The 25,496-nt window shown below is 40.6% G+C and overlaps 1 protein-coding gene across 3 annotated transcripts in view; it reads right to left on the bottom strand.

The window, feature by feature from the left end:
- Positions 1 to 25,496, bottom strand: part of IARS1 (isoleucyl-tRNA synthetase 1) — a 92,130-nt gene that overhangs the window by 17,472 nt on the left and 49,162 nt on the right. For all 3 annotated transcript variants that reach the window (XM_015641045.3, XM_015641047.3, XM_015641046.3), the window contains exons 16-26: positions 23,818 to 23,891; positions 23,242 to 23,436; positions 18,799 to 18,885; positions 18,042 to 18,125; positions 14,440 to 14,587; positions 11,564 to 11,684; positions 7,797 to 7,888; positions 7,371 to 7,448; positions 6,859 to 6,980; positions 4,135 to 4,237; positions 3,932 to 4,015 (exon numbers count right to left, since the gene is read on the bottom strand). In XM_015641045.3, the coding sequence (XP_015496531.1) occupies positions 3,932 to 4,015; positions 4,135 to 4,237; positions 6,859 to 6,980; positions 7,371 to 7,448; positions 7,797 to 7,888; positions 11,564 to 11,684; positions 14,440 to 14,587; positions 18,042 to 18,125; positions 18,799 to 18,885; positions 23,242 to 23,436; positions 23,818 to 23,891 (1,188 nt within the window). The remainder of the gene's footprint in view (positions 1 to 3,931; positions 4,016 to 4,134; positions 4,238 to 6,858; positions 6,981 to 7,370; positions 7,449 to 7,796; positions 7,889 to 11,563; positions 11,685 to 14,439; positions 14,588 to 18,041; positions 18,126 to 18,798; positions 18,886 to 23,241; positions 23,437 to 23,817; positions 23,892 to 25,496) is intronic.

Here is a 25,496-nt window from a genome sequence, read left to right as displayed (position 1 = left end):
AGCTCCTGCAGGGACACACACACGACATCAGCTCCTGCAGGGACACACACACGACATGAGCTCCTGCAGGGACACACACACGACATGAGCTCCTGCAGGGACACACACACGACATCAGCTCAACAACAGCACCAGGGAAGGTGTGAGGGCCCAGGTGTGAGGTTTGTACAGAGTTATCTCTGGACCAGGTCATTGGCCAGCACTGGGAGAGCAAACAAACCCGACCGAACCCGCCTTCAGCAGCACAGCCCATCCTCACCCTCAGTCTCCAGGGGGCAGCTCTTTGCTCTCCCCTCAAATCATCCCCCTACTCAACAGCCCTTTTTACCTCCCCCTCACAACTGCCTGAAGAACTAAACCCATTCCCTCTGTGTGTAGTGGTGGAGTCAATGGCCAGGCAGAGCTCATGAGGGAAAACCCTGCTGGAACAGTCCTTTCAGAACACATTGAGCCAGGAAACCATAACCAACCATTTCATGGTTGAGGTTGTACCAAACGGCCTCATTTTGTCTCATTCCAGCCTGTTCATTCCAGCCCCTGACTGCACACAAAACCAGCCTGCCCAGAAAAGCTTCTGGCTGTGCCCTGCAGCCAAAAGAGCTTTATAAAACCTGCATGGACTCCAGGAGAGGCCCCAGACACGGCAGGGATGTGTGTGCCCATTTTTCTGACCTGCACATGCAGTTTTTGTCCCCATATCTGAAGGGAACACAGCGGTGCTGTGCAGTTTTACACAACTGATTGAGAGGACAACGTTGCTTTCATATGAGGAAAGAGCAAGACTGGAACTCTTTGGAGAGAAGAAAGCTGAAGGGGGATATGACTGGGGTTGGAAAACATGAGGCACAGACCTGCATGTACATTTCACTGCAATCCAGCAGGTTCTGCCTGCCAGGCTGCCCAGTATTTGAAACATTTGGCATTTAATGCCCACTGGATGGTGGTCAGAGCTCCCATCACCATCCTACAGCATCACCAGGTGCACTTGGCAAACGAGCTGCTCCAAGGCATTCAGGAAGCAGAAGTAAATGGCAGCATCAGCATGACAGGACTAGCAAGTAGCCAAACATTTGGATTGAGAAATAATGCTTAAATACAACCTCTGAGCTGCAGCCTAATTCCCTAGGAAGTCCTACTGACATGAGGAGCCAAAAACACAACTGAATCTAATTTTATTTAATACATCTTTTAGGAAATCTAATGAAAATTGCGCACTTCAGAAATTCAGTTTCAATGGGGTGCTGCTGGAAATGAGCCCACGAGTTGTAAATGACAACCTCGTGGGGGAAAAGAAATAATAATCCAAAAAATAGCACAAATTGAAAGATGACTTTGGGCCTGATTAGATAAATCACAGAGAAGCCAACTCCATCAGGACAAGTTTTCTGTACTAATTAGATTAGGAAATAATTCTTTTTGAACATATTATCCATTTAAAAACCCAGAATGAGTCTTAGAAAAACAGGCAAATCTGTATCTTAGGTCTGTTTACATCAGTCTCTGTGCTTTGACTTAAAATAATTCTTAATTTTATCTTCCTAATTACTCAAAATTAGCTCCTTAACACATCTTTCAAATCTCATGTGGACATACTGAGGCAGCCAGCCCTTCCCATGACCAGCTGGAAGAGCTAGCTGTACATGGAATGCCTGAACATACGAGAGCCTTTAGCTGGTGCCATGTACCCCAGCTATGCCCAGTCCTCAGAACACAGACAGAAATGTCAGAAATGCTATGCTTCAGCTGGGCTGGGTTCTCTAAGCAGGCAGCCTGAAAAGGAAAGTACTCATTATGTAATAGTGTAAGAAATGAAAAAGTGCTGGGCCCCCAGCCACAGCTCCTCTGCAGATAATTCAGCCCCATCACAGGCTGGGTCCCTGGGTTTGATGTAGAAGCTGAATTTCTGTGTTTTACAGCAGCCCTACACAGGGCTGGGGGATGGAGGGAATACAAAGGGTGGATGGAAACAAGATTCTGACTGTGCACAGAGTGAAATTTACTCAGAGAAAACCTCTCCCTGGAAGCAGCTGGGAAAAGAAGTCCTGACCCAGGCTTGTAAAAGGCCTCAAATAGAAATGAATAAAATGCAACTGTGTCCAGTTGCTAAAAGCCTCCTGGGTTTATTTCATTTTGTGAGCTTGGCTATTTTTGCATGACAACTCTATAATCAGGCAAGTTCTAATATTAAAATCCATTTATTTAAATGACTTGCTGTATTCTGAAGATGAGAGAGCAGCACTGCAGATCAAAGACTACAGCTCCTACTGCAAAAGCGATGAATGAAATTTCTGAAGAATTGACAAGTATATTTTTCCAATTCTTTTGTCAGCAACTACACGAAATTAAATGGTGTAATTCTCCTTACCCATTACCTCTGGCATCTGCAAATTTACTCCTGGCAATCACTGAAGGTTCTAAAGCTCTGAATAGGCAGGAGGTTGATGAACAAAGCTGCAAATGCAGTCCAAGCAATGCTGCCCAGCCTGCCTGTAATCACTGACCTCTTTAGCTCTGCACCATCCAGTAAACAACAGGATTGATTGCCATGCAGTACAATAAAACTCACACTAAGCTCCAGCAGCAGCTTGTTGAATTTTAAGACACATAATAAAACCAGGACAATAGACAGTGCTTTGTGTTTGTGCTTCCACAAAGGCATCTGAGTTTGTTTTAACTCATCTCTCCAGAAGAGAGACTTTTGTCTGCAGTAGGCAAAGGAAATACAAATCAAAACTTACTCAGGTACAATCCAATTACATAATAATTTAAAAATTGTTAGCTTTTTTTGTTACCTTTCATTAGCTGTAGAAGCTGACAACAAATTTTAGCAACCACTCTTTTGGAAGTAATTTGAGGAAGCTAAACTTATCTCCCTTAAAGCTGGATTCTCTAGAATCTACAAATCCATTTTTCAGATCCAAAAAATGGGACAGACATTAGCCTAAATTTCACAGAATTCTGCTGTTGAGGAGACTCAGATATTGAAATTATTATAATTAATAATAACAGCAATTCTGAGGCAAGGGATCATAAGTGCCAAGTCTAAGAGCAATAATCAATAAGTTAACATGACAGAAAAGCTTTACAGTCCCACTTGTAAATCAATTACTATCTTTTAAATTAAAATTCCTCTAGTGAACAATTCTTAAGCATTTAATTCCCACAGTAACCAAAAGCAAGCAGCACACAGCACTGATGCAGAGGTCCTGTGCACTGAGCTGTGCCCTCCTGAGCCAGTGCTCATTCACCCAGTAGAATTTTTAGAGACTTTCCACAGATGTGTATTTAGGTTTGGGGAAAGCTCACATTGCTGGAATTACATATAACACAAGTTTCAGAGGTCCTCCTGTGCTTCATCTCCCGAATTCCCTAATTGACATGGCTGCCCTCACCAAGACAGGTGAGGTGAGCTGATCCTCCTTGGGAAGATGCACATTTTTGTTCTGTTTGTCAAGGTAAAGCAGGTGACCTTGACAATGGCAACTTCAACCACAACACAATGGCATATTTTAAGCACATGAGCAGATCTGCTGTTACAGATACCTCACTGAAGAAACAATCTTTATTCTGCCAAGAACAGGCACAGGATAAGGGCCACACCATTTCTGCACAAGGAAAAACCTCCTCAGATCCTGTACTGCCAGTGCTTAGTGGGAACAGAACAAGAATTCTGTGCCACTGATCCTTGAAGATGGATTTCATGGCTTTAGAGAATGCAAACGGGTCAGATTCTAACAGCCTCTCAGTCCAGTGTGGTCAGTTTGTAGGATTAAGTATTTCTCAACACTAAACTGACTTTGGCACACCACCCACTGATATCCCCTTTCATTACAGCTCTCCTGGAAATTCGTTCTACCTGTTAATATGGTCAAGAGAAAAGGTTTTTCAGGTAACCACCAGACACAATCCCCATAAAACATGATGTTCTTACCTCGAGTACGTACTTCTCTAAAGACCTGATGTTTTCCAGTGCCTCTGGATCCTGGTGGATAACTACTACTTCTTTCAGAGGATACTGAGGAAAGAAAAAAAACAAAACAGAAACTTAACTACTCAGTTTCCCCAGGTTCACCCCAAAGTTACAAAGCTGTTGCACATTCCCAAGGTATGACAGGAGATGTGAGGAGTTCTAACCTTGACTGGGATGGTTTTTCTGTCTCTGATCACTCGTCCCAGCTCAATCACAGACTGCAAACAAGAAACGGCACTTTCAATTTTTTTGTCGATGAGATCCTCCCTAGATTAGAAAGGAAACATAATTGCTTCATTTTCATCACCTCTCTTTGAGCAGATTGAAAACATTTTACCCCCTTCCCTGACACTTCCTGCCACATACTCAATTATGCCCTGGTTGGGGCAATTTGAAAAATGAACAAACAAGCTTTTCCTCTCTCTTTGTGGAGAAGATGAGGAGGAAATAACCTGCTGAAAACAAATAGCAGAGCTATTTTTACATCTTTTGTTAGCACCTCTCACAAGGTGCACAGGATTGAGTCATATAACCTATTCTAGTAATAGCCAATAAAAAGTACAATTTACATTAATAATATCATAAGAAGATGCAGAAAGATATTATAAATAGAGTACTTAGAGCAACAATGAATTCCCTGTAACAACAATTTACTGGATCTCGATTTATCATCTTTTCCAGAAACTGTGGATATTTGAGCTTGATGTTTTAGATTTTTAGCATCTTTCCAGGCTCAATAATTGTAACACCCCTCCATTTTGAGGCAAGGCAGGATTGGGGATTTTTTTGCCTTTTGGCATTTTTTGGGGGTGGGGAGAGGATTTGGGTTGAATTTTTGGCTCTTTTTTCTTTGGCAGTTGACATTTCCATCTTGTTTCAGGTGTACAGGCAGTGAAATGTTCTGAAAATATGTTTTTCCTGATTTGTTAAGTAGATGCACTAATTGGGCAGCTCCTTTAGAAACACTCAGGTATCAAAGCAAGAGCAGAGGTATTGGTTAAAAAGACAGATATGAATAAATTAAATGAACACAGGTACTTGCTGTAACCTAAGGAGCAGAAGTACTGGGCTGAAAACCACAACTGCAGTAAGGCCAGAAAAACAAAGCTGGTGAAACAAAATTTAAAAAATTTAAAACTGAAATATGCCCATTAAGACTAAAGCATTAAGACTTTGAGTTGGTTCCACATCTTTTGAAGCTTTTGTTCTTCCAAAAACCAGTCCCTGAGGATGATCCTCCAACAACTTGGAAATGTGGAAATTACAAGATGGAATATTTAGCTTCCAGAAAGCTTCATTCAGGATTATGTGACAGTATTTCAATATCACTGAACAACACTGCAGAGCCAAAATATAAGAATATTTTTCAAAGACTGAATGCAAATCCACAAGATTTAATGTCACCCATCTGTTCAGACACTGAGCAACCAAGCATGACCTCGGTGGGGTTTTAACACAGGTGTTGTGTCAAGCTCAGCTGTGAAAGTGGCCAAGTCCTCCAGCTTTATCTGCACTCACCATATTGGCAAAGTGGTATTTTCTGTAATTGAAAAATCTCTCTTCCTATCAATTGACAGTATTGTCTTTATGCTGTATCAGAAAACTTTCAAAGTAAATGCAGTGATGTGCTTTGCAACTCCAGGTGAAACTCCAACATCAACAACACTCTGGATTAGAAAAGGCTTTTTCTATGGGACAAGGGAACAACTGATATACACAGGATCAAATAAATGCCACCAACTAGCAACAGACAAAAACCCAAACAAAATGCAATACAGGGAATAGTGATGCAAGCCTCAAACACATCCCACATTTGCATGATGCAGCAGCAAGTCAGCAGCAACTGCAGTGAAGAGTGACTAAGCCACTTTTAAGTGCTTGTGCTAAGCCCATGCCTGAACTGAGTCCCTGCAAACAGCTCCCCATCCTTCCCTGACTCCCTTCTGCAGGAGCCCAGACCTACTCCTGGCAGCTCCCTGATGAGGGTGGCATTGATTACATATTCTTCACAGCACTTGCCCAGGGAACAGAAAATCAGCACCATCATTATGTCAATCTCCAGCTCCCTGTTGCAATAACTCTCACTATTAAAGTGATCACAAAGACCATACATCCTCCTCAAAGCGTGCAGCAGCCATAAAAAGATACACCATTAGAGAAGGTTTAAATTTTTAAACTGTAAAGTATCAAGGTCAGGTCCCCTGTCCTTGAGGGTTTTCACACTGAGCTGCAACACTCAAGGGAAATTTTTTCTCATTTTCAGATACCCAGAGCAGACAGTGCTGCAGGAACTAAATGCAGGAACTTAATCCACTGCAATACCAGTGATCTCTCTGATCCTTTAGGGTCTTTCACAGTTAGAAACTACAGCTTTGAGCCAACACACAGTTTGAGGAGTAAAAAAGGATATTCCTGCCCACCACAAGAAAATATTATGAGTTGGGAACACGCATTCCTCCTAACTGGCTTTCCTTCCTATCTCCAGTCCTTTAAGCTAACACAAATCTACTGCCTGAATATGGAGGGAAAATTCCCAGCTAAAACTGAGGGTGAAGTGTGAAGTGTACTGCAAGGGAAATGTTCTCCTACAGCAAAGAGACTAAAATTCATCAGATCTTAATCAAAATATAAACAATCTGTGCTCTTAGAAAAGAACATGTTCACTAGCATCCTAAAGTTTTTCAGAGACAAAGAAGTATTTACATTACGAAAGCAGTTTGGTTTCTTGTTACACAGTTTTAAACACAAGTGAGGGAGCACTGTTCTGTGAAATAAAAAAAAAAACACCAAAAACAAACAAACAACCAAACCCCCAAGCCCCAAAAATGAACAAAAATCCTCCAACAAAAAACCAAACCCCAATTTTGCCATAGAGAGCTGCCTCTTACCTGACTTGGGGGAGCATGAGGTAGTGGATGCTCTCAATGTTCTTCTCCTGGACTGAGGCTGGATCAATGAGTGTTTTCAGATTCTGGTACATCAGTTCAGTGATAAATGGAGTATATGGTGCCTGTAATATTGCATTCAATCACCAGCTTTCCTTTATTGCTTGTACATTATGAATCAGTAATACCATGAATTACATAAGGACAGTTCAGCAAAAACAATGCTTACAAAGTGTCTGCAAGTGGGATGTTATTCAAAATGCAGACTGAAATAAACACTGGAATTCATACCACTTATTTACCTTCTGCCTGATATTTAAATGTTATTTTTTGGGCATCAGGGAAGAAATTATATTGTGTCCTTATCAATCAGGTGATAAAGGCCTTCTTTTTTTACTACCATGGGGCAGATAAGCAAATAAAAGGGAAAGATGGAAAATTAACTGTGCTACACAAATATGCTTTTACATTAACTGCCTTAAAGTGTTACTGGGAGTGGGGTGTAATTCCCTTACCATGAGTCTGCACATGGAGAACAAGACACTAAACAAAGTTTCCAAGGCCATAATGCAGTCCTCAGTGCCATTCTCGCCCTAAATGAAGAATTCACCAAGAAAAGCAGCGATTTGAGGATCAGGAAATGCACTTCAATAGACTTCAAAAGTTTTCAAATGCACTTCAAATAGGCTATGTTAATACAATACATGTGTTTTCCAAACTGTGTTAACTTTGGTCAATTCCACTGAGCAAGTGCAATGGAATTATTGGGCATTTTGGTTGGGTTTTTCCACAAAGGAGAGAAAACAGTTAAATTTTGTGCCACTTTCAGGCACAGTGACAGCATTTAAAGCCAAGATCTTGTGTGGAGCTGCCATGAATCCCATTCCCAGGGACTGCCAGGACTTTGTTGTCAGTGCAGGACTGCAGCAGCTGATCCCTACCTTGAGTCTCCTGCGGTTCATTCTGACGTACCAGTTGGTCAGAATATCCACAAACTTCACCAGCCGAGGCACCACCGTGTACAGCCTGTAAGCTGCAAGGAAAAATGGTTCCCGCAGGTAAAATCTGCCCTCTGCAAGCTCCTCACTTAGAAATCACATCATCATTTACAGTCCTGGTATTAAACACAGCAGAAAGCTCCAAAAAGTAATTAAATATTCATCATTTTACAACTGTATTTTGAATATGCACAGCATCCCTCTCATGCTCAAGACAAACACATTCCCCCCTCCCAAATTGCTTTCCTAATCCCACACAAACAGACATTATGGGAGCCTTATGCTTTTATCTGACTGGTAAAGAGGATAGTGGATAAGAGACTATTAATGGCAGGGGATTGGGCAAATCCTCCATTCACCCATGCTGCAAACATAGCCATGGCACTGGAAGTTGAACAGAAATTATTGCAGAACCAGAAAATAAAATTTTCTTAATTACTGCCAAAGCTTCCTCCTTTCACTCAACAGATTTAAAATAAGACACCTACTTCAACCAAGTCTCCCCATAATTAGTTTTTCACTATTTTTCTAAGTACCAGGGTAAGCTAAAATGTGAAGCAGCAGCAAGGCTGATGAGGTAAGAGATAAGCAGAGCTGTATTTTCAAGTTCTGTGTAACTGAAATCAGGGAAAGCTGCCAGCCCCAAGGTCATCACCAACATCACTACACAACAAGGAAACAAATTTCAGCTCTTCCTGAGAAGTTTGGGGGGATAAGGGGGATGGACCTTACATAGGACTCAATTTGCTAAGGAAGAACTTGTATTTAACTTGTCTAAAAGCCAAGAGCTTCCTGAGCTCCATTCTGAAGCAGCTTCATTAATCAAGCAGCTACTGGGTAAAATGGATCTTGGCTTTAAAAGCTCCACTACACTTTTCACTGTGTTTTGTAAAGCAGAAGTGTTTTTAAAGGCAGAGAACTGGGATTTAAACCTAAAAAGGAAATGCCCAGAAGATTCACATCATGCTGGGGAAGACATTATTTATTGGGAATTTGTAATCCTAAAAAAAATCCTAATGTTTCTTCTAGCTATGCATTTATTCAGTTAGGAGACCCATTATAAACAAATTTTAAAATAATAAAAAATCCCACCCTTCAGGGACAGTGCATCTTTAACAAGAAATACAGTATTAGCCTGGAAAAATAGCATTTCTGTTCTCAATAGCTGTAACCAAATTGTGAATTCTGCTTTTTTTTGTGACTCAGGAAAAAGCCATGGATGTACATGGAGGCTCTACACACTTCTTTCATTTCAGTCATAAATAAGTACTAAAATAAGTGCTTGTATTGGGCATTTAATAAAAGCCTAATAAGGCTTTTTGATTTTTAATACAGAATTTTAACACCCCCGAAACATATCAGGTTTCAACAGAATGTAACTTGTGCCATTTTCCATGAACACTGGGAATGGGGCTGGGCCTCCTCCAGCTGCACACACTCCTGGAACTCAAAGCTCTCCCCATCCAGGAGCAGCAGAGAGCTCTTCCCCCTCTCTGGAGTTTTTCCAGGCTCTCTCAAACAGCCCAGAGTTGGAGGGGGCACAGGTTCAGCCCAACCTTGCCCCTCAGCCCATTCAGGTGAGGTCAATCCCACATTGACCCCACCTGGGCTGACACTGCCACCTCTCCAAGTGCCAGGAGAAACTGGGGCAGAATTAACATAAGTTGGACTTAATGGAAACATTTTTCCAGAGGCAGGAGATGGGTGTAAAATTCAGCTCCACTCAAGGACAGTAAATGAAATGAAAGAAGCAGAGCCCAGCTGCAGCATTTCCCTGGTCAGTGGGGTCTCCTGCACTGCCAGTTTCAAACCTGTGTGTTCTTATACCCCATGACCTCCAGCTGCAGGAATTTATGTTTTTATTTATCTCCATTATTGAGCATGTGACAGTATCAGTCATTATAATTTTCCCTTGTCTCTTCCTGACATTTTTCCTACTTGAAGTAATATGAAGTAGAAAATCTTTAAAAAAAAAATAAATTCCAAAATAGGTTTGTAAAAGAGATTAGAGTATCGTGTCACAGTACACAAATTCACTGCATCTCATTAAGATCTGCCTGACTGAGTCCAGAGTTTATGCAGAAAAATAAATTGAAAAATTCTGGGTTTTAATCCCTTCCAAATGAGATTGCCACTCATTTGATGAGCACACGATGTTATCTTCATCAAACACAAGACAGCAGCATTTCATACCAACACTACTGCCTTGGAAGTCTTTACATTGTCATCTTCCAAAAGGAACTCTATTCTGTTTGGAAGGATCTCCTTACTTTACAAAGATGGTCACAGACACACATCTTTTGTGTGTGTCTCAGAAATCAGAGCAGATAATTCAAGTTTCTACCCCCATATTCACCTTCCTACAAATTTTTCTGGCTTAAACCATGCACTGATTCAAGATCCCAGGTTCACAAACTCACAAATTAATTTTCTGCTGTCCCTCAGAGTATTTTCCTCCTTACATGCAGCACATAAACTTGCATAGGCTCTGCTTGGAATACATGAAACTCAACACAACCACCATCAAATTTCAAGGACAACAACTTGCAGGAAGAAGCCACATTTTCATCAATGAGAGCCAGCTTTTGTCATAGTGCTAGGTTGGGTAGCTTGAGGATTCTTTCTTCCTTTAATGAAATGTTCTTAGATGAGCTCACGTTAATTCTGCTCACAGCAAATGACCCAGTTTACCCATCACAGCAAGATAAACTCACAGTACTGGTCTTGCTCAGAGTGACCATCCTATCAGTCAGAGGGGGGAAAGCAAGAGATGAGGAAGTGCAGGATTGGCCTGTGTCCTCATGACATCTGGCATTTAGCTATTTCCTTATTATCTGTTTTCCCTCTTAACACCTTCCTTCCCAAGCCCATAGCTTCTAGAAATTCTTCTGAGGGCAACTTAAGATCACAGGCATTGAGGGGGGTTATTTGTTTATTCATGAACAGGAGTGACAATGGCCAAAGCCACCTTCTTCCCAATACCTGGGCTTCCAGTGCCCTCAAATGTACCAAAGCTTTTTCAAATCCCACAGTGACTTTATCTGCAAGTTTGTCAGCTACTTCAGAGGGTCCCTGCAGCATCTCCTCTTTGCAATTAAGTGCCCCAGTGTAATGTGGGCACATCAAGAGGTATGGGATCATGAAAAAGACAACATGCAGGGAAAAAAAAACTTGGATAATATCTTCTTACAGCTATCCTAATACCATCCATTCTGCTGCACACACTCCCACAGCATGATTCCAAAGAAACCCTCTCCATGGAACTATACCAGGGAAAAATTTATTGCCAGTGTTCATGTACCTCCCAAAATTATTTTATTCAGCTGACTTGAGCACTGCCCATTTTATCCCTTTTTTCCCAGCTTCTCCAAATTCTATTTGGCTTCCTTCTCACTGCTGTCTTTCAGTGACTATTATAATATTATTAATTGCTCCAAGCACTGCAGCAGACGTTGTTACAGCAACAAGCTCCATCACTGAGCTCACAGGATTAGCTGTGACAAAAAAAGCCTCATCACTTTTTGAAATCTCATGAACAAGCATAGCAAAATCTGACTTAACACCCATGAAAGAAGCATTCCATGGATTATGGTAGCTGGTTAAAGATTTCCTTCCTTTTATCAAAGTCTCTCATGGAATCTGGGAATCTCTGTATGGAAAGGCAAGTTCTGCAATCAAACACGAAACACCCCCAGAGCAAAAATTCATACCTGCCATTTCAGCTTTGAAGAACTGGATGAGGGACTGGGTGAAAGAAAGAATCCATTTATCCATGATGTTATTGCTCTCCTTAACTGTGTTCTCATTGTACAGGAATTCTCTTCCCTCATCCTATCATCAAAACACAAAGCACATTTCCAAGTCATCAGGGTATATAATCAAACCTCTATATCCAATTACCTGTCAGCCACCACTATTTTGGCATCTGCCCTGAGTTACACTGGTTTCCTACCAGCAAACATTAAATTCCAGATGCAGGTATGTAAGAGAGGGAGCTGTGGAAAACCTGTCTCCCACTGCTGCCTCACCACAACCTTTGACTGCAAAGGAGGCTGGTGATTTGGGCCTGTTAAAGCAGATAAAAAGCAGTACCAATCCTTTCCCTGTGTGCAGGGTGAGCCCCAGTCTCCAGACACAGGGTAGGATCCTGGAATTTACACAGCTCCTTCACCCAGGAGGATCTGAGGCATTTCTAAGGAATTTACTATGCAGATGGATTCTATTTGGGGAGCAGGCCTAGAAACAAGACCGTTACTTTTTTAAGAACATGTGACAATTTCAACACATTAAAACACAGATGAATGTAGCAACCTGAAAAAACAGGTGGAATTTTTAGCACCCAACAGGCACACAGTGCATTTCTGCTGCTTTCCAGAGCACTGATGATGTTTGCAGCCATCTGAGAAATGGCATCACTTTGCTGGTTCTGCAGGGCCTCCCAAGCAAGGCCATGTCTGTGCCTGCCTTGACTCTTTCCCACATTCTTACAACAGGTTGGAAACAGCTTTTGGGGTTGGTTTTGTCTGTTTGGTTTTTTTTACAAACAATATTTAACAGCTGGTTTTAAAAGCCTTTAGACTTTCTCTTCCCTCAGAGTCCAGATGAAAAATAATCTGTTTGGATTGTTCAACCCAGGAACTACAGATACACTTTCACAGCACAAAGGAGAAGATTCATAGGAAAGAAATGCAGAAGAAGAGCAGTCCCAGTGTCAGGTCAGCAGTCATTAACCAACTACAATTAAAGGGAGAATTACAATAAGCATTAAATCATTATTATACCTGATCCAGGACACTGAGATTTTACTTTCTCTCTTGCAGGAAGCAGAACACAATGAAGGAGTTGCTTAAACCTGTGCATGAAATCTAATTTAAGCATTATCTCCTCCAGTAGCCCATTCTTTTGCCTAATATGGTGCACAGGAAGGATTTTGCTAATTAAGAAAGAAAAAAATCCATCTACTGAATGACCAAACCTATCTCCTTAAGCACCTGTTTTTTCCAGTGGGGTCTTCCATCCCCAATTGAACTGATATTGCAAGATTAAAGGGGATCATGGCAAAAAGCTATAAAGTTCGCTTTAGACAATTCAAAGGCCACACAGAATAAACAAGTGTATTTTGGGGGTAACATCTAAGTTTGTCTGATGAATGCTGTCCAGGGATCCTAAAAAAAAAGACTTGTTAAATATTAGAATCTGGAGTTAGCAAACTTTCTTCCACAAAGACATTGCTAACATAGATAAGCCCAATTGTTTAAGTCAGCTGTTTACTTTACTGATTTCTGAATTCAGCTGCCTTTATTGATTCAAATGACAGCTCCATGGTGACCACTGCACTGCAACTGCACATGTAGTACAAGGCTTGGGATTTTCATTTAGCTCCCATAAAAGTCTGCACTAAACTTGCTGTCATTAATTTCAGCTGAAAAATTAAAATTGGTTTCAATAGAAACTATACAATATACACATCATATCTTCAATTTTAATGAAAAATTACTATAAGAAAGAAATTTTAATCTTGCTTTCACACTGAAAGTGTAGAAACTCCTGTCACTCATTAAGCATTTTTAGTAGACTTCAAATGTAATCTACAAGTCTAAAGCATTATTGCTTTTGTGACTTGCCTTTCTTTCCATTCCATTTCTGAAAATTTTTTTCTAAGCTGCATTTAAATATAACTTTAAAAAAAATTACTGTCATGTTACAGAAGACAATCTCCTTGCCATGGCTAATGTATTCAGGACTGAGTATTCCCAAGTTAAGCATTTTAATGCAGATTCATAATTAAAGTTCCTGTAAATGAGTTAGCTCAAGAAACTGTCACAGCAGCCACTACTGAAAATAACTTTCCTGACTGATTTGCAGTTCTGCTCATGTTCAATGTGTGTGTGGTGCTGAGCACTGATCTCAGTGCAGAGGAACTTGCAGCCCAAGTGACAGACCCTGCAGGACAGATCCTCCTGGACAGGAGCTGGTCACACCACGCAGAGGAACAGCAAAGAAAAACAGCATCACTGAGGCAGGATCAGTGGGAACTGCTGCCTCCAGCTGCTCTGGAAACACTGCCAGGAAAACCCACCCAGGTTTAGCAAGGATATCTCAGAAGGATCCACTCCAGCACATGTGGCTTTAACTGGAGTTCCCAGGGGGTGAGGAGCAGCAGGTAACTGCTCAGTGCTTCCTGACCCTACAAACACCAAGTCTGGATCTCCAATTTCACAAGTCTGAATGCAGCAGCTTCCCAGGGATGTGATATAAAAGGGACTCAACAGCACTCCAATCTGAGAAATGAGAGCTGTCAAGTCTTGGCAGTCCCCCACCTACCTCTCCTCCTTTCTATTTAATAACCTCGGTTGAGAAGAGAAAGATGCAGGTGATTACAAATATAAAGCATGGTACAAACAGTAAATAACAAATTAAGAGCAAGTATAATATACAACCTGATCTAATTGAGACCAAGGAGGCAAAGATCAGATGACCTCCAGACTCCAGACCTCCCTTCCAATCTGAATTTCCCTACAATGCTGATTCCCTTTAACCCTGAGGAAGCAGAAAATCCCTTGCCCTCAGCCCCCCAGGTCTGTACCTTGTGCTGCAGGATCTGAACGTTCTGCACCAGGAAGCGATAAGCATTGTACCAGGGCAGGAACACATCCTTCAGGATATCCCTCACTCCCTCCTCCTTAAACCTCAGGTTTTCTGCTCTTACCACGGGAGAATTGATCAGGTACAACCTGCAAAATAAGAGGACAATACTTCAGAGCTTAAAACTGCAAATACTGATAGGGCTTCCCATGAAAACCTCCAAAGATGATTGTATTGTAGGCATGTAACAAACTGAACCTAAAACCATTTACTAGTAACTGCTACAGCAGTTTTTCTAAGATGCTGCATCCAGAATTTGAATTGAAATTTTCCTTTTTACTCTAGAAGTTAATTGAAGTGCTAACACATGCTCAGATGCCATCAGAGTATAAAACAAGCAGAGGCTGCATGGCTCATCTTTAGGATGGTATCTATTGTTTTGGTAGTATTTTTAATTCCTTAACCACTGCCCAGTATTTTTCTACTCACTCTTTTTCATCTCCTCAATTATGAAAAGCTTTGACAGAACTAAGGAGCAAAACAAAACAGGCAATTCCAAGAGAAAGAGCAGAAATCAACATTTTCAAGAAAGACAGCCCCAGAAGGGAACAAAGGATGTACCTCCTACAATATAAATGTGCCTCAGCTCCAGAGGCAGCCCTGAGGGAGCAGAGGATCCAGGTGACACCAACTACTTATACAAGGGACAGAAATGACCCTCAGCTTCTTTGCTGTCTCTGAGTTTAAAAAAAAAATAAAAAAAATCTTTATGCTTTATGCCCCCTTCTTCCCCAAATAAGCATCCTGTCTTTAGAAATAAACTGGAATCTTTGAGTTAATCAAATTAACTCAAAGAGAAACCAGGCCTTACTCAGGTAACAAAAAAACAAGCAAAAACTTTATTTATAAATATATTTTTTTTATTTATTTATTAACCACAGTTAATTTTCCAAATATGAAAACCAAACATTTCTTCATTTTAAAGACTGTGGCATTTTTCAATTCAAATTTATTAACCCATTTTCTCACATTTTTAAACTTTTAAAATCATGACTCTAAACTAATACAACTTTACAGGCACTTCCTTTAGGAGGTTTTAAAATCTTAATGGGGTTTGACACAGCACATTCAAGAATACCAGACCATAAATTCTTCAGGAGAGAGGGCTTCTTGCATTAAAACTAATAGATAAAAATGGAGCTGCCAGAATAAACAGACAGTAGTGCAGCACAGAAAAGGGCTTTTTCAGTACTGGATTAAAAAAAAAAAAAACAACAAACCCAAACCATTTTTAAGCACAGATTCATATAATAGCTTGGGTGGGAATGGACCTCAAAGATCACCCAAGTGAATGTGTACCTGAACTCAAATTATAAATTTACAGAAGTACCAAACAATTAATGGCAATGAGTAAGTCCATAAATGAAACTAGAATTTAAGCCTATCCTTAATTCACACCTTCCCTCTATCACAATTATTTATGTGCCAGTTTGGTGGTGCTGTAGTATTGTTTTCTGGGGGAGTTTGTTTTATTAAAGCAGCCTCACCCTACCTTACAATATCTAAATGTTAAAAGAAGAGTGATTTCCTCAATTACCCCAATTCAAAGACACATTCAATCTATGGAAAGAGAAATAAGGCACACAAGAAAACAGGAGTTCCAGCAGTTTAGTTACACCCATTAAGTTACCCACCAGGCAGAAAATAAAATCTTCCTCAGATCAAGTCAGTGTTACTGAGTTTGCCTGAGAAAAGAGTAAGTAATCTCCTCTTCACCCCTCTAAACCAGCAGTTTGTTGCATTATTTCCTCTGCATTTTAAGACCAGGTTGAGAGGAGGATGTAACTCCTCACTTCTAACAGCAATCCTCACCCCAGGACAGAGGAAAGTAAATATGGAAATACCATGGAAATACCATGACCAGCAAATGCTTTCTGACATAGCTCAGCTTGGACAGGTGTCCAGCCCAGGTCTCAGCAATACCAAAATGCAACTGTTTTGGCCCTTCTTACAGATTTCACTCAGGATTCAAATTTCATGAAGCCTCAAGTTGGGTTGTTGAATTTACTGTGCTGTTATTTCTGCTGGTTGCCCTTTCTACTCAATTCCATATTCAGTTCACCAACTTATATCTATATTTTCCGCTGATCTGTTTATCAAGCTGCTGCTGAGAATACTTCAAAGCTGCAGTTAGAATATACATATATATTTGTGTACTGCAAAAGCTTAAGAAACTCTGCAGGGAAACGGTGCCAAGGAAAAAACCTCAGTTGTAGCTTTTGCTATAAACAGAGAACATCAAGCACCTCAGAATAGGCAGAAAACTGAATTGCAGAGCTCCTTCCAGAAATGAGCCCAGGCTGCAATGCTTTTTACTCTCTGTGTGGGTGTAGGTATAAATAAATGTGACATTAAAGAATGAGTACACTGGCAGAAAAATGAATTAGCTTCTTATAAATTAAAAAAAAAACAACACCAAAACCCATGAATAATGGAACTGCAACTTCTGATGTTTGAAGTTTTTTTGGTTTATTTATAAAAAAGGCAGGTTTTCTTTTTTTTTCCAACAGAAACATCACCTGTGATTTAAAAATCTCCAGTATGAGTAACTCCAACTCTTTTCACTCTTATTATTGCAGCTACCAACTCTACCCTGCTAACACACCTTGTTTATTTGTAAAGAGCAACCTTGATTAAACTAAAGAACTCCACCCAGCTCTTCATTGTAAACATGTACTAAGTCTTTTAAATGCTAAAGCTTGAAACAACTAGAACTTCACATTGATTCTTTTAAATTATCCAGAAGTAACAACTGTCTTCCCCAAATAAACATTCAGCTTCCATTCAGCCCATCAATTCTGTGTGTAGCTGTAACACAGTGTGTGAGTTGAAGGGTTTCTTATATACACAAGAATTACAGGGCTCTAGAGAAATGCCCAAGGACTGCATTCCTGCAGTTATTAAAATGTCTTTTATGTACCTTTACCTCAGTGTACCACTTGATGCATGTATCAGTGCACCAAGCCAGAGTACCAAGTGACTGTGTAATTACTTTATATGTTCCTGTAATTTTAATGAACCACATGAACTGTATTTAATCTCTTTGACCAGGACAATTTATCTACACGCATTAGGCTGCTCCACTTCTATTTCTCTAGTGCCCCTACTATTAGGTGCAAATTATGTATTTACATCCACAAAAACAAAGCACTTTCTCTAGAAAACATCTAGTGCAAACAGGAAACAAATGTTTTGTTCATTAAGCACAGACCCTTCTCTAAGCCAGTGATTTAACAGTGACCTTGTATAGTGGTGTTATCAAATATTTTATTCACATTTTCACGGGCTCAACTCAGACTATCAGTGCTGGAAGGAGCAGATCCCTTGGGCTTTAGGGAGGGAGATATGCACTGCATCCATTGCCAGCTCTTTGGAGTCATCCACTCTTGTAGTTACTTCTGTCACTGTGCTCTAGAAGCTTCTAAAATTAACTTTCTTCCTGCTTCCTGTTTCTTCAAACCCCCCCAAGCAGCCTCTTGGTATGAATCTGCCATGAGCAGGGAGCCAACACATCCCACTGAACATCCATCAAAGAAATCCTACCTGAGTGCATCAGCTCCATAACTGTTCACGATGTGCATCGGATCAGGATAATTCTTCTTCCTTTTGCTCATTTTTTGGCCATCACTAGAAAATATCAGAATGTAGGCATCAATTCCCAGAACTCTTGTAATACATGGATAAAGAAAAAAAGGCCCTTCATATCCAGCTCAATTTTTCTGTCCTAGTACACTCCTGGTGGCATGAACGTAATTATCTATATATCTATATATTAGCACATTGTTTCTGTAGGACTGTTGAACTTAAAAAAAACAACTGAAAAAAAACCAAAGCCCAACTCAAGAGGCTCCCACGTTACAAATCTAAGCAGGAAGTCTGTCCTTCCTACCCAAGCTGAGGAAAGAAGATACACTTCTTTTGAATCAATCCCTCCAGCTCACTGGCAAAGCTTCATTTGAAAATAAAGGGAAACAAATATAATAAACTTTAAATGCCATCTAAAACTACATTTATCATCCCCTTTACTCTGCATAACAGGTATCATTTCTTTCCAGTTCTTGTTATTCACTTTCCCTCTCAAGGCAGGACTAATCCTGCTGGAAAGAACCCAGTGCAGCAGATGTTGGGATGTGTGAGCCTCTCACTCTCAGATGCCTCTTATCTTCTGCAGCACTGATATCTCCCTGGCAAGTCTTAACAGCTCTGAAGTCCATTCCACATTCCATTTACAATTTGCAGGTCTTATCTGAAACATTCTTTGACTAAAAACCTGCTCAGGAAGGAGCTGATTGACACCAACCTGGCAAGGACAAGGCCATTCACAATGACATTCTTGAAAGGAGGCCTCCCAAAAAGTGCAGTGGACAGCACCAGCAAAGTGTAGAACCTGAAACAAGAGACAACATAAATGTGACTTTATAAATACACCAAGCTAAAGCCCATGTGTCTTCATTACAAAATAAATATTTCATTATGCTGCTTTCCTCCAGCAAAGATAAATTTTAAGTCTAGGGAACATTTATGTGGCAGAGTCAGAAGAAGAGCTTATTGAAAGTAGATCTTCCTATTTGAAGTGTGTCATGCTGTTTGCTTAGCTGGGATCTATTAGTCCAGGAAGGCAGAAAAATTCTAATAGGAAGCATTAGGAAGATCATGAGGAAGACAACTGCAGCATTTTCCCTCTTTAGTACAAAATAGGGAATTCTGCCCCTGAACAAGTTTCCTATTTGCTCACTGCAAACCTGTGGGCACGGGATCAGTAGGACCAAACACAGCACTCAGGACCAGCACATTTTGTGTGTTTTTGTGTTGTGTGCTCTTCAGCCTGACAGACAATGGAACATAGCATAGAAGTATAAAAGCAAGTTCTCAAAAATGGGAGAAGCCTCCTTCCAATCTTGCCAAAGGTTTGATTGGAAGGAGGTTGTGGTTGCCTGCTTAAATCAGCCATCACCAGGAAATAAGAGAATGTTCTCACAACAAAGGGCAGCAGTGGTTCCTCCCTGCCCTATCTGATGTGTTTATAATCACTCTAAAAACTGGAACACTTTGGAAATCAGTGCTGGAGCAAGCACAGGCACCTATTGTTCACAGGCTGATATATGATTATGTCTGGGAAATTAAGTGGAAGTGCAGGATGATGTGATAATTTCACACTCAGGAGCCAGAGCCTTCACCAAAGGAGGGATGTGTGAGCTGCTGGAACTGCACTGTTGGTAATTACTTTTAAGAAAGTAACTGGAGGGTGGGCCACAGCTTTCCTGGTTCAAAACAGGCATCACACTGACAACTGCTTAGCAACCTTCAAAGAGAAGGTGATTATAAAAAAGCTATAATAAGGCACAGGAGGTTATGTCTCAGAACTATGTATTTGCATGAAGATTTAGAGGAGAAACACCTCAGTAGGGGAAAAAAAAATCCATCTGTATGTTCCAAGGCTGTTTTTATCAAAAAGCAGCCTACAGTTGCAAAAGCATTATTCTGACACTTGAGGGTCCTCTGCAGAGGTTGCTGTGTGTACATTTTTTAAGTGACTTCCATGACAGCTCTGATACTTGTCTCAGACAGGGCCCTAACTCTCAAAATCACCTCAACTCACACTGCAGGATACAAATTCTCCTTATTAAACTGCAGTTTAATTTCATGAATTTTAACCAATACTCTTCCACCTGCACACAAACATTTGCATTCCCTGTCTTGATTTTTAACTTTCTTAAGAAAACCCCTAAACACAAATAATCTGTTTACTCAGGTGACTGACACCTCAAGCCTACAGGGCTGAAAGTTCATTACAAACACAGCAGTTTTTCCTCTGTACCTACTAAAAAGTTCCTCATTGACAAACTCCCAACACCTTCTGCTAACTAGTCACAAATTCTTCTATTAGAGCACCCAAATTTGCAGGTAAAAAACACAAAGAAGAATCAACTAGGAGAGATTTCAATATTGTTTAGGAATTCCTAATTCCCTGTATTAGGAAAACTGTGCAGGCAGACTGTGGGCACTGAAAATTGCATCCAAGGATACATCACAAATTTTATGTTCAAATTGTCAAACCCAAGGAGCCTCAGCATGAGGTGCCTGAGCTGATGACAGCTACAAGACTGTCTCTGAAAACCTGTGATCCACATATTCTGATGGAACTCTCCTGATTCTTCCTCGGGTTGTGCTTTTAAAATTCACCTCATTCACTTTGAATATTTTAAAGCAGTGTCTTTCTGCACCTTATTTTTGAAATATCTTATCCACAGACACATTTATTTCCAGAAAACTTCCTCAATTTCTCTGCTGCTTCACTTTCCATTCACCAAATCTCTGACTGTTTCTAGGTATATCCTTGTAGATAAATAGCTGTCAGTCAAACAACAGTAAAAAAACTGTAACAGGGACAGAAATTCACTCCTTTGCTCTATGTTCCACCTAGGAGAGAACAGAGAGGGAATCTTTTCTCCTTTTTTTCCTGAGCAACTGTGGGCAAATTCATGATCCTGTGGTTCATGCCAAACCCTCCAGCTGTGAATTCCCTGTGGGCCACCACATTCAGACCATGGCCACAAATCTTGCTACATTTCCTTATACAGAGGCAGAGCCTTCCAGAGTCCACTCTGCCTGGACTGCCAGTCATGAAACACAGCTACTCTAAGATTTTGTCCTGTGGCTTTAACAAATATAACTCAGCTGCTTCTCTATCCATGCAGAAAGTCATCAAAAATATCACTTTCCTGGGCAATCACCTTTGTCACATTAATTTTCCCCTTGTCTCCCTTGATTTTTCCTCCTCTTTCATGGAGTGAATGAGAAGCCACCAGAACTGCACCTCCTGAGCCTTTCCCCATCTCCCAGTCCTCACCTCACAGCAGCTGCAGTCTCTGACCTGACACAAAACCAATCTCCATTCTCAATCTTCACACTCTGTACGGGATGTGCCAAATACAAATCACATCCTGTGCTCTCAACACTTCTGCTCGTTGTTCTCTTAGACCTCACATCTTAATTCCTTCTGTCTCTCACACATCAAAAGTGCTTTACTACAAATCACCCAACACTTGCTGGTAGCAAAGCCCCAGCTCATTAACAACCTGGGAAAGGTGGGAGCAGCAGGAATTGAGGCAGCTGTTTTGATTTCCCTCCACAAACAAGTGAAACACACCTGGCTCTGGGTATGACTCTCAGGAACTCTTATGCTGAGGCTAAGAACAAAAAGCAATCTGCCCCAAACTGTAAAGAGAAAGCCTCCTCTTGCACCCTGACTATGGCACACAAGTCTGAGAACTCACACCAAATGTCCTCAACCTGAGTTCTTCCATGAAAAAAAAAAAAAAAACAAAAAAAAATCCCACTGTTTTCTAATTTTTTCCCGGTTAAAAAAATGAAGAGGTAAAAGTAAGTTTTTCATTCTCTTTTTGCTACCCAACAATATTTGATTGTATACTAAGGTATTAAATAATTTTTTGCATCACAATAAGAGGTTGAAAAGTAAAGACATTTCACTACAATCACGAAATTTAGTTGTATTTGGCATCCTGCCTGCTTCGGTTGCTTGGTTTGTTGGGGGAGTAGAGGAGTGGGCAAAGGGAAGTGCCAACTTTATTCCAGAGGAATTTATTTAGCTCTAATACCTCAAGTTACTGGATGGAAAAGTTCTGCTTGGACACAGTCAAAATCACTAATCCAGAAAATACAAAAATTCATCTTAATCTGTCAATTTTCACAGTCAACCTCAAACTTCAGACATGGACTAAACACTTTGCAATGCTAAAACTAAAACTGTATGTAGGCATGCAAGTATGTATGAGAACATTAACCACAGAAAACCAGAGAAAATTTTTCACCAATGATTGAAAAGGATTTATCCAGAGTGAAAGAAGCAGATGTAGGTTACAGCTAAAAACTTTGACTTTTCTGCAAACTATACAATCTTAACAAAGTAAGATTTGATTTAATTTTTTTTCTGCACTCACATAAGCCAAAAATTCAAATTTAATCTTGGGGGAGAAATTACCATGCTATACATTGGCTTGAATTCCTCAACACATTGACTTCCATTTCAACTGACTCAAATGCAGCTCTGTCTCTAGTACATAACTCAAGTTCTGTGATCATTCTGCTGCTGAGACTTTTCCTTACCAGGCCAAAGATGTGCCCTGTTACCTAATGATGTCTTCCATAAAAGCTGGGAAGTTTTCTTGCTAATATTCTAGTTCTATAACAACTTTTTTGTCACAGAGCTTTAGACTACCTTGTGTTTTAGTTTAAAAAACCAATTATACACTTATCTGTACAGAAACAGTCAAATTATCTGTACAGCATTAAAGATATGAGAAGTAACTGCATTATAAACTGCTGTTAAACAAACATATTAATTACTCAAGTAGATAGTAAAGCACAGAAGTGTTAGACACAGGGTGAGAACCTGTTGCCTTTCAAGCAAGGCAAACACCCTGGTTCAAGGAACAGCACGGTGGAGGAGGAGGGGCACAGGGGAGGCCCTGGCCACTCGGTCCATAACCCACAGACACCAATGTGATGGATGGCGAAAATGGCGTTTATTGCTGGAGAATTGGACATTTTATAACCTAGGGTCACTGTTTTCATCACAGCTAGGTGCTATTGGCTAATTGCAGAGGACATTACCATACTAACGAGGAGGGGGGGTTACTATCTTTCCGTTACATCCCGGTATCTTCCAAGCGCCGGGCCTCACTTCTGCAATAACCTGACATAATAAATGGCACAAAGTTACCATCCTCGTGTCTGGTCGATGCCCTCGGCGATGAAGTCGGCAGGGAAGGCGTCCTCGAGCTCCCTCCTGTTCTCGAAGGGGTAGTGCACCTGTGCGTAGGGCATGCTGCCGCTCTCGAACCAGCAGTCGAACACCTCGGGCACGCGGCGCAGGGCGCCCTTCCCGCTGCGCGACGGGATGCTCAGCTGGTCGATGCTGCGGGACAAACAGCCAGCAGCCCCAAACAAAACCAGGTTAGGAGAAGTTCATGTGCTGGTCTATATTAGGGTGACAGCAGTTTTGGCTTTCATTTTAATGACTCTTCTAAAAGGTCCCTCAAAGCGTTTCCTTTGCCACCCTCTGTAATCTTTGTACTAAGAGTGTTTAACAACTTGGTTGAAACTAACTAGAAAGTTAACAGAGTTAAAGTTTCTGTTGACAGAACACAAGAAAATTTATATGTCTTAATTCCAAGTCCTGTCACAACTTTTCTATTCCCTAAATCTGTTTCCCAGAGTTTGGGAAAAAAAAAACGCACAAGGATTTTCTATATGTTCCTATCTATTTCTAATACCCAGTGAAGAGTCTGTGACCCACCTTTCTCGATGCAGATCCGTGACTTTCACTCCAGACAGCTCCTCCAGTTCTGCCATTGAACCAACACAAACCACCTGTAGGAGAAATTCAAGAAATGTAGCCAGTTAATTGCATTCAGCAGCTATTCTATTTTTCAATATCAGGCAGGAGACTTGCAGTATCTCTTTTAGTAGTTGGTAGAGCTGAAAAAATAATAAAAATTTTGTACAAGGGTCTCCTTCCTCAAATGATGTTAGAGACCACTGCACTGATTTAATACAATTCATGTTACGAGAACTGGAGACTTGGAAGCAGCAGCATCTTGGGCAGATTAGCAAAAAAATGTGGGATTGGCAGGGGGCAGTTTCTCCAAAGCAGACAAATAGGAATTTCAGATTCCAGGTTTCTCTCCTAAAATAACCAGCTCATTATCCACATGTGTAACATCCCAGGTAGACTAAACTGTACATGTTAAAGGCTTTTTATTTAAAGTGAAGAAAGTGTCACAGCTACTCTTCTTGGTTTTGTTGCATCAACACGCTAGTAAGAAAAAGGCAGATGTCCACACCAGACTTGCAATGACATCATGAAACAATGATTCTGAAAAACTGCATGAGAAAGCAGAAAGCAAAGCTTTCTTTGCCTCAGGTTTTACTCAAATTGAGCCCTCCCAGAGCCCTGTGGCCTCTCTCATCTGGCAGGACTCACAAGCCACAAGCTGCAGTACAGACCTGGATTTTGGAGATGCTTTCCCACATGCCATCCTTCCCATTTAGAATTGCCATGGAAAAACCCCAGGGTCTGACAGATCTGACAGAGAAGGAGTTAAACGTAACACCATAAAAAAGCTGTAAATAGGCCAGACGTTTTTCACATGAAATAACTTTGTAAGTTGCTCTTAAGATACAAAAAATCAGAGCACTGCTCAATTCCTATAGTTAGTCTTAAATATATGCATATGTATACACATGGAAATTCTGACTAACTGCAAGGTTTTGGTGTATTTAATTCCAAAAAACTGTCATGGAATTACAGAGAAGACAGAAACTCAGTCTGATTTGGGTTTTAAAACATGATTTTCCCAGTCTGATTCAAGTGCTGATCAGCATTACTAATCACTATCTTCTACTGTTAAAGTACTTTGGAAATGTAATATTTTCATTGCTTATCTATGTTTTTTGTATTTTTTTTTTTTCTGTAGGAAGTGAGGCAGGGCATTTGATGATTCCACTAGCCAGGTAAAACAGCCTGCAGAATGCACACAAACTACACCAGGGGATTGATCCCAGGTAAAAATACGTCTTCATCAACAAACTATTTTTAACCCAGATCTGTTCTTCATTCATGTGGCCCCATAAGAAAACACACAGGCACAAGTGAGCAGCAGCAGGTGCTTAGTTCAGCACTGCTGGAGGAAGAAAAGGTATTAATAGAGAAATGGGTAAAAAAATGCCCTTGGATACACCTTCTCTAACCTTTGTACTTGAATATATTTTCACACTAAGCTCTCTCTCTAAGGGAGAAAAGCTGCTCATTATTTGGTGGTTTTTGAACAAGTGCTTCAATGCTGAAGCAAAACTCTGAATATTGATGCAGAACTGCACCCAGAAATCACTCATGGAAGAAATAAACCCAAGTTCACATGAACAATCCACCAACCCCCAGAGTACCACAGATCCCCACCACTAAGCACCTCTGTC

This window comes from Parus major, chromosome 12 (genome assembly GCF_001522545.3).
Source record: "Parus major isolate Abel chromosome 12, Parus_major1.1, whole genome shotgun sequence".
Classification (NCBI taxonomy): Eukaryota; Metazoa; Chordata; class Aves; order Passeriformes; family Paridae; genus Parus; species Parus major.
This window is presented reverse-complemented; position numbering and strand designations above follow the sequence as displayed.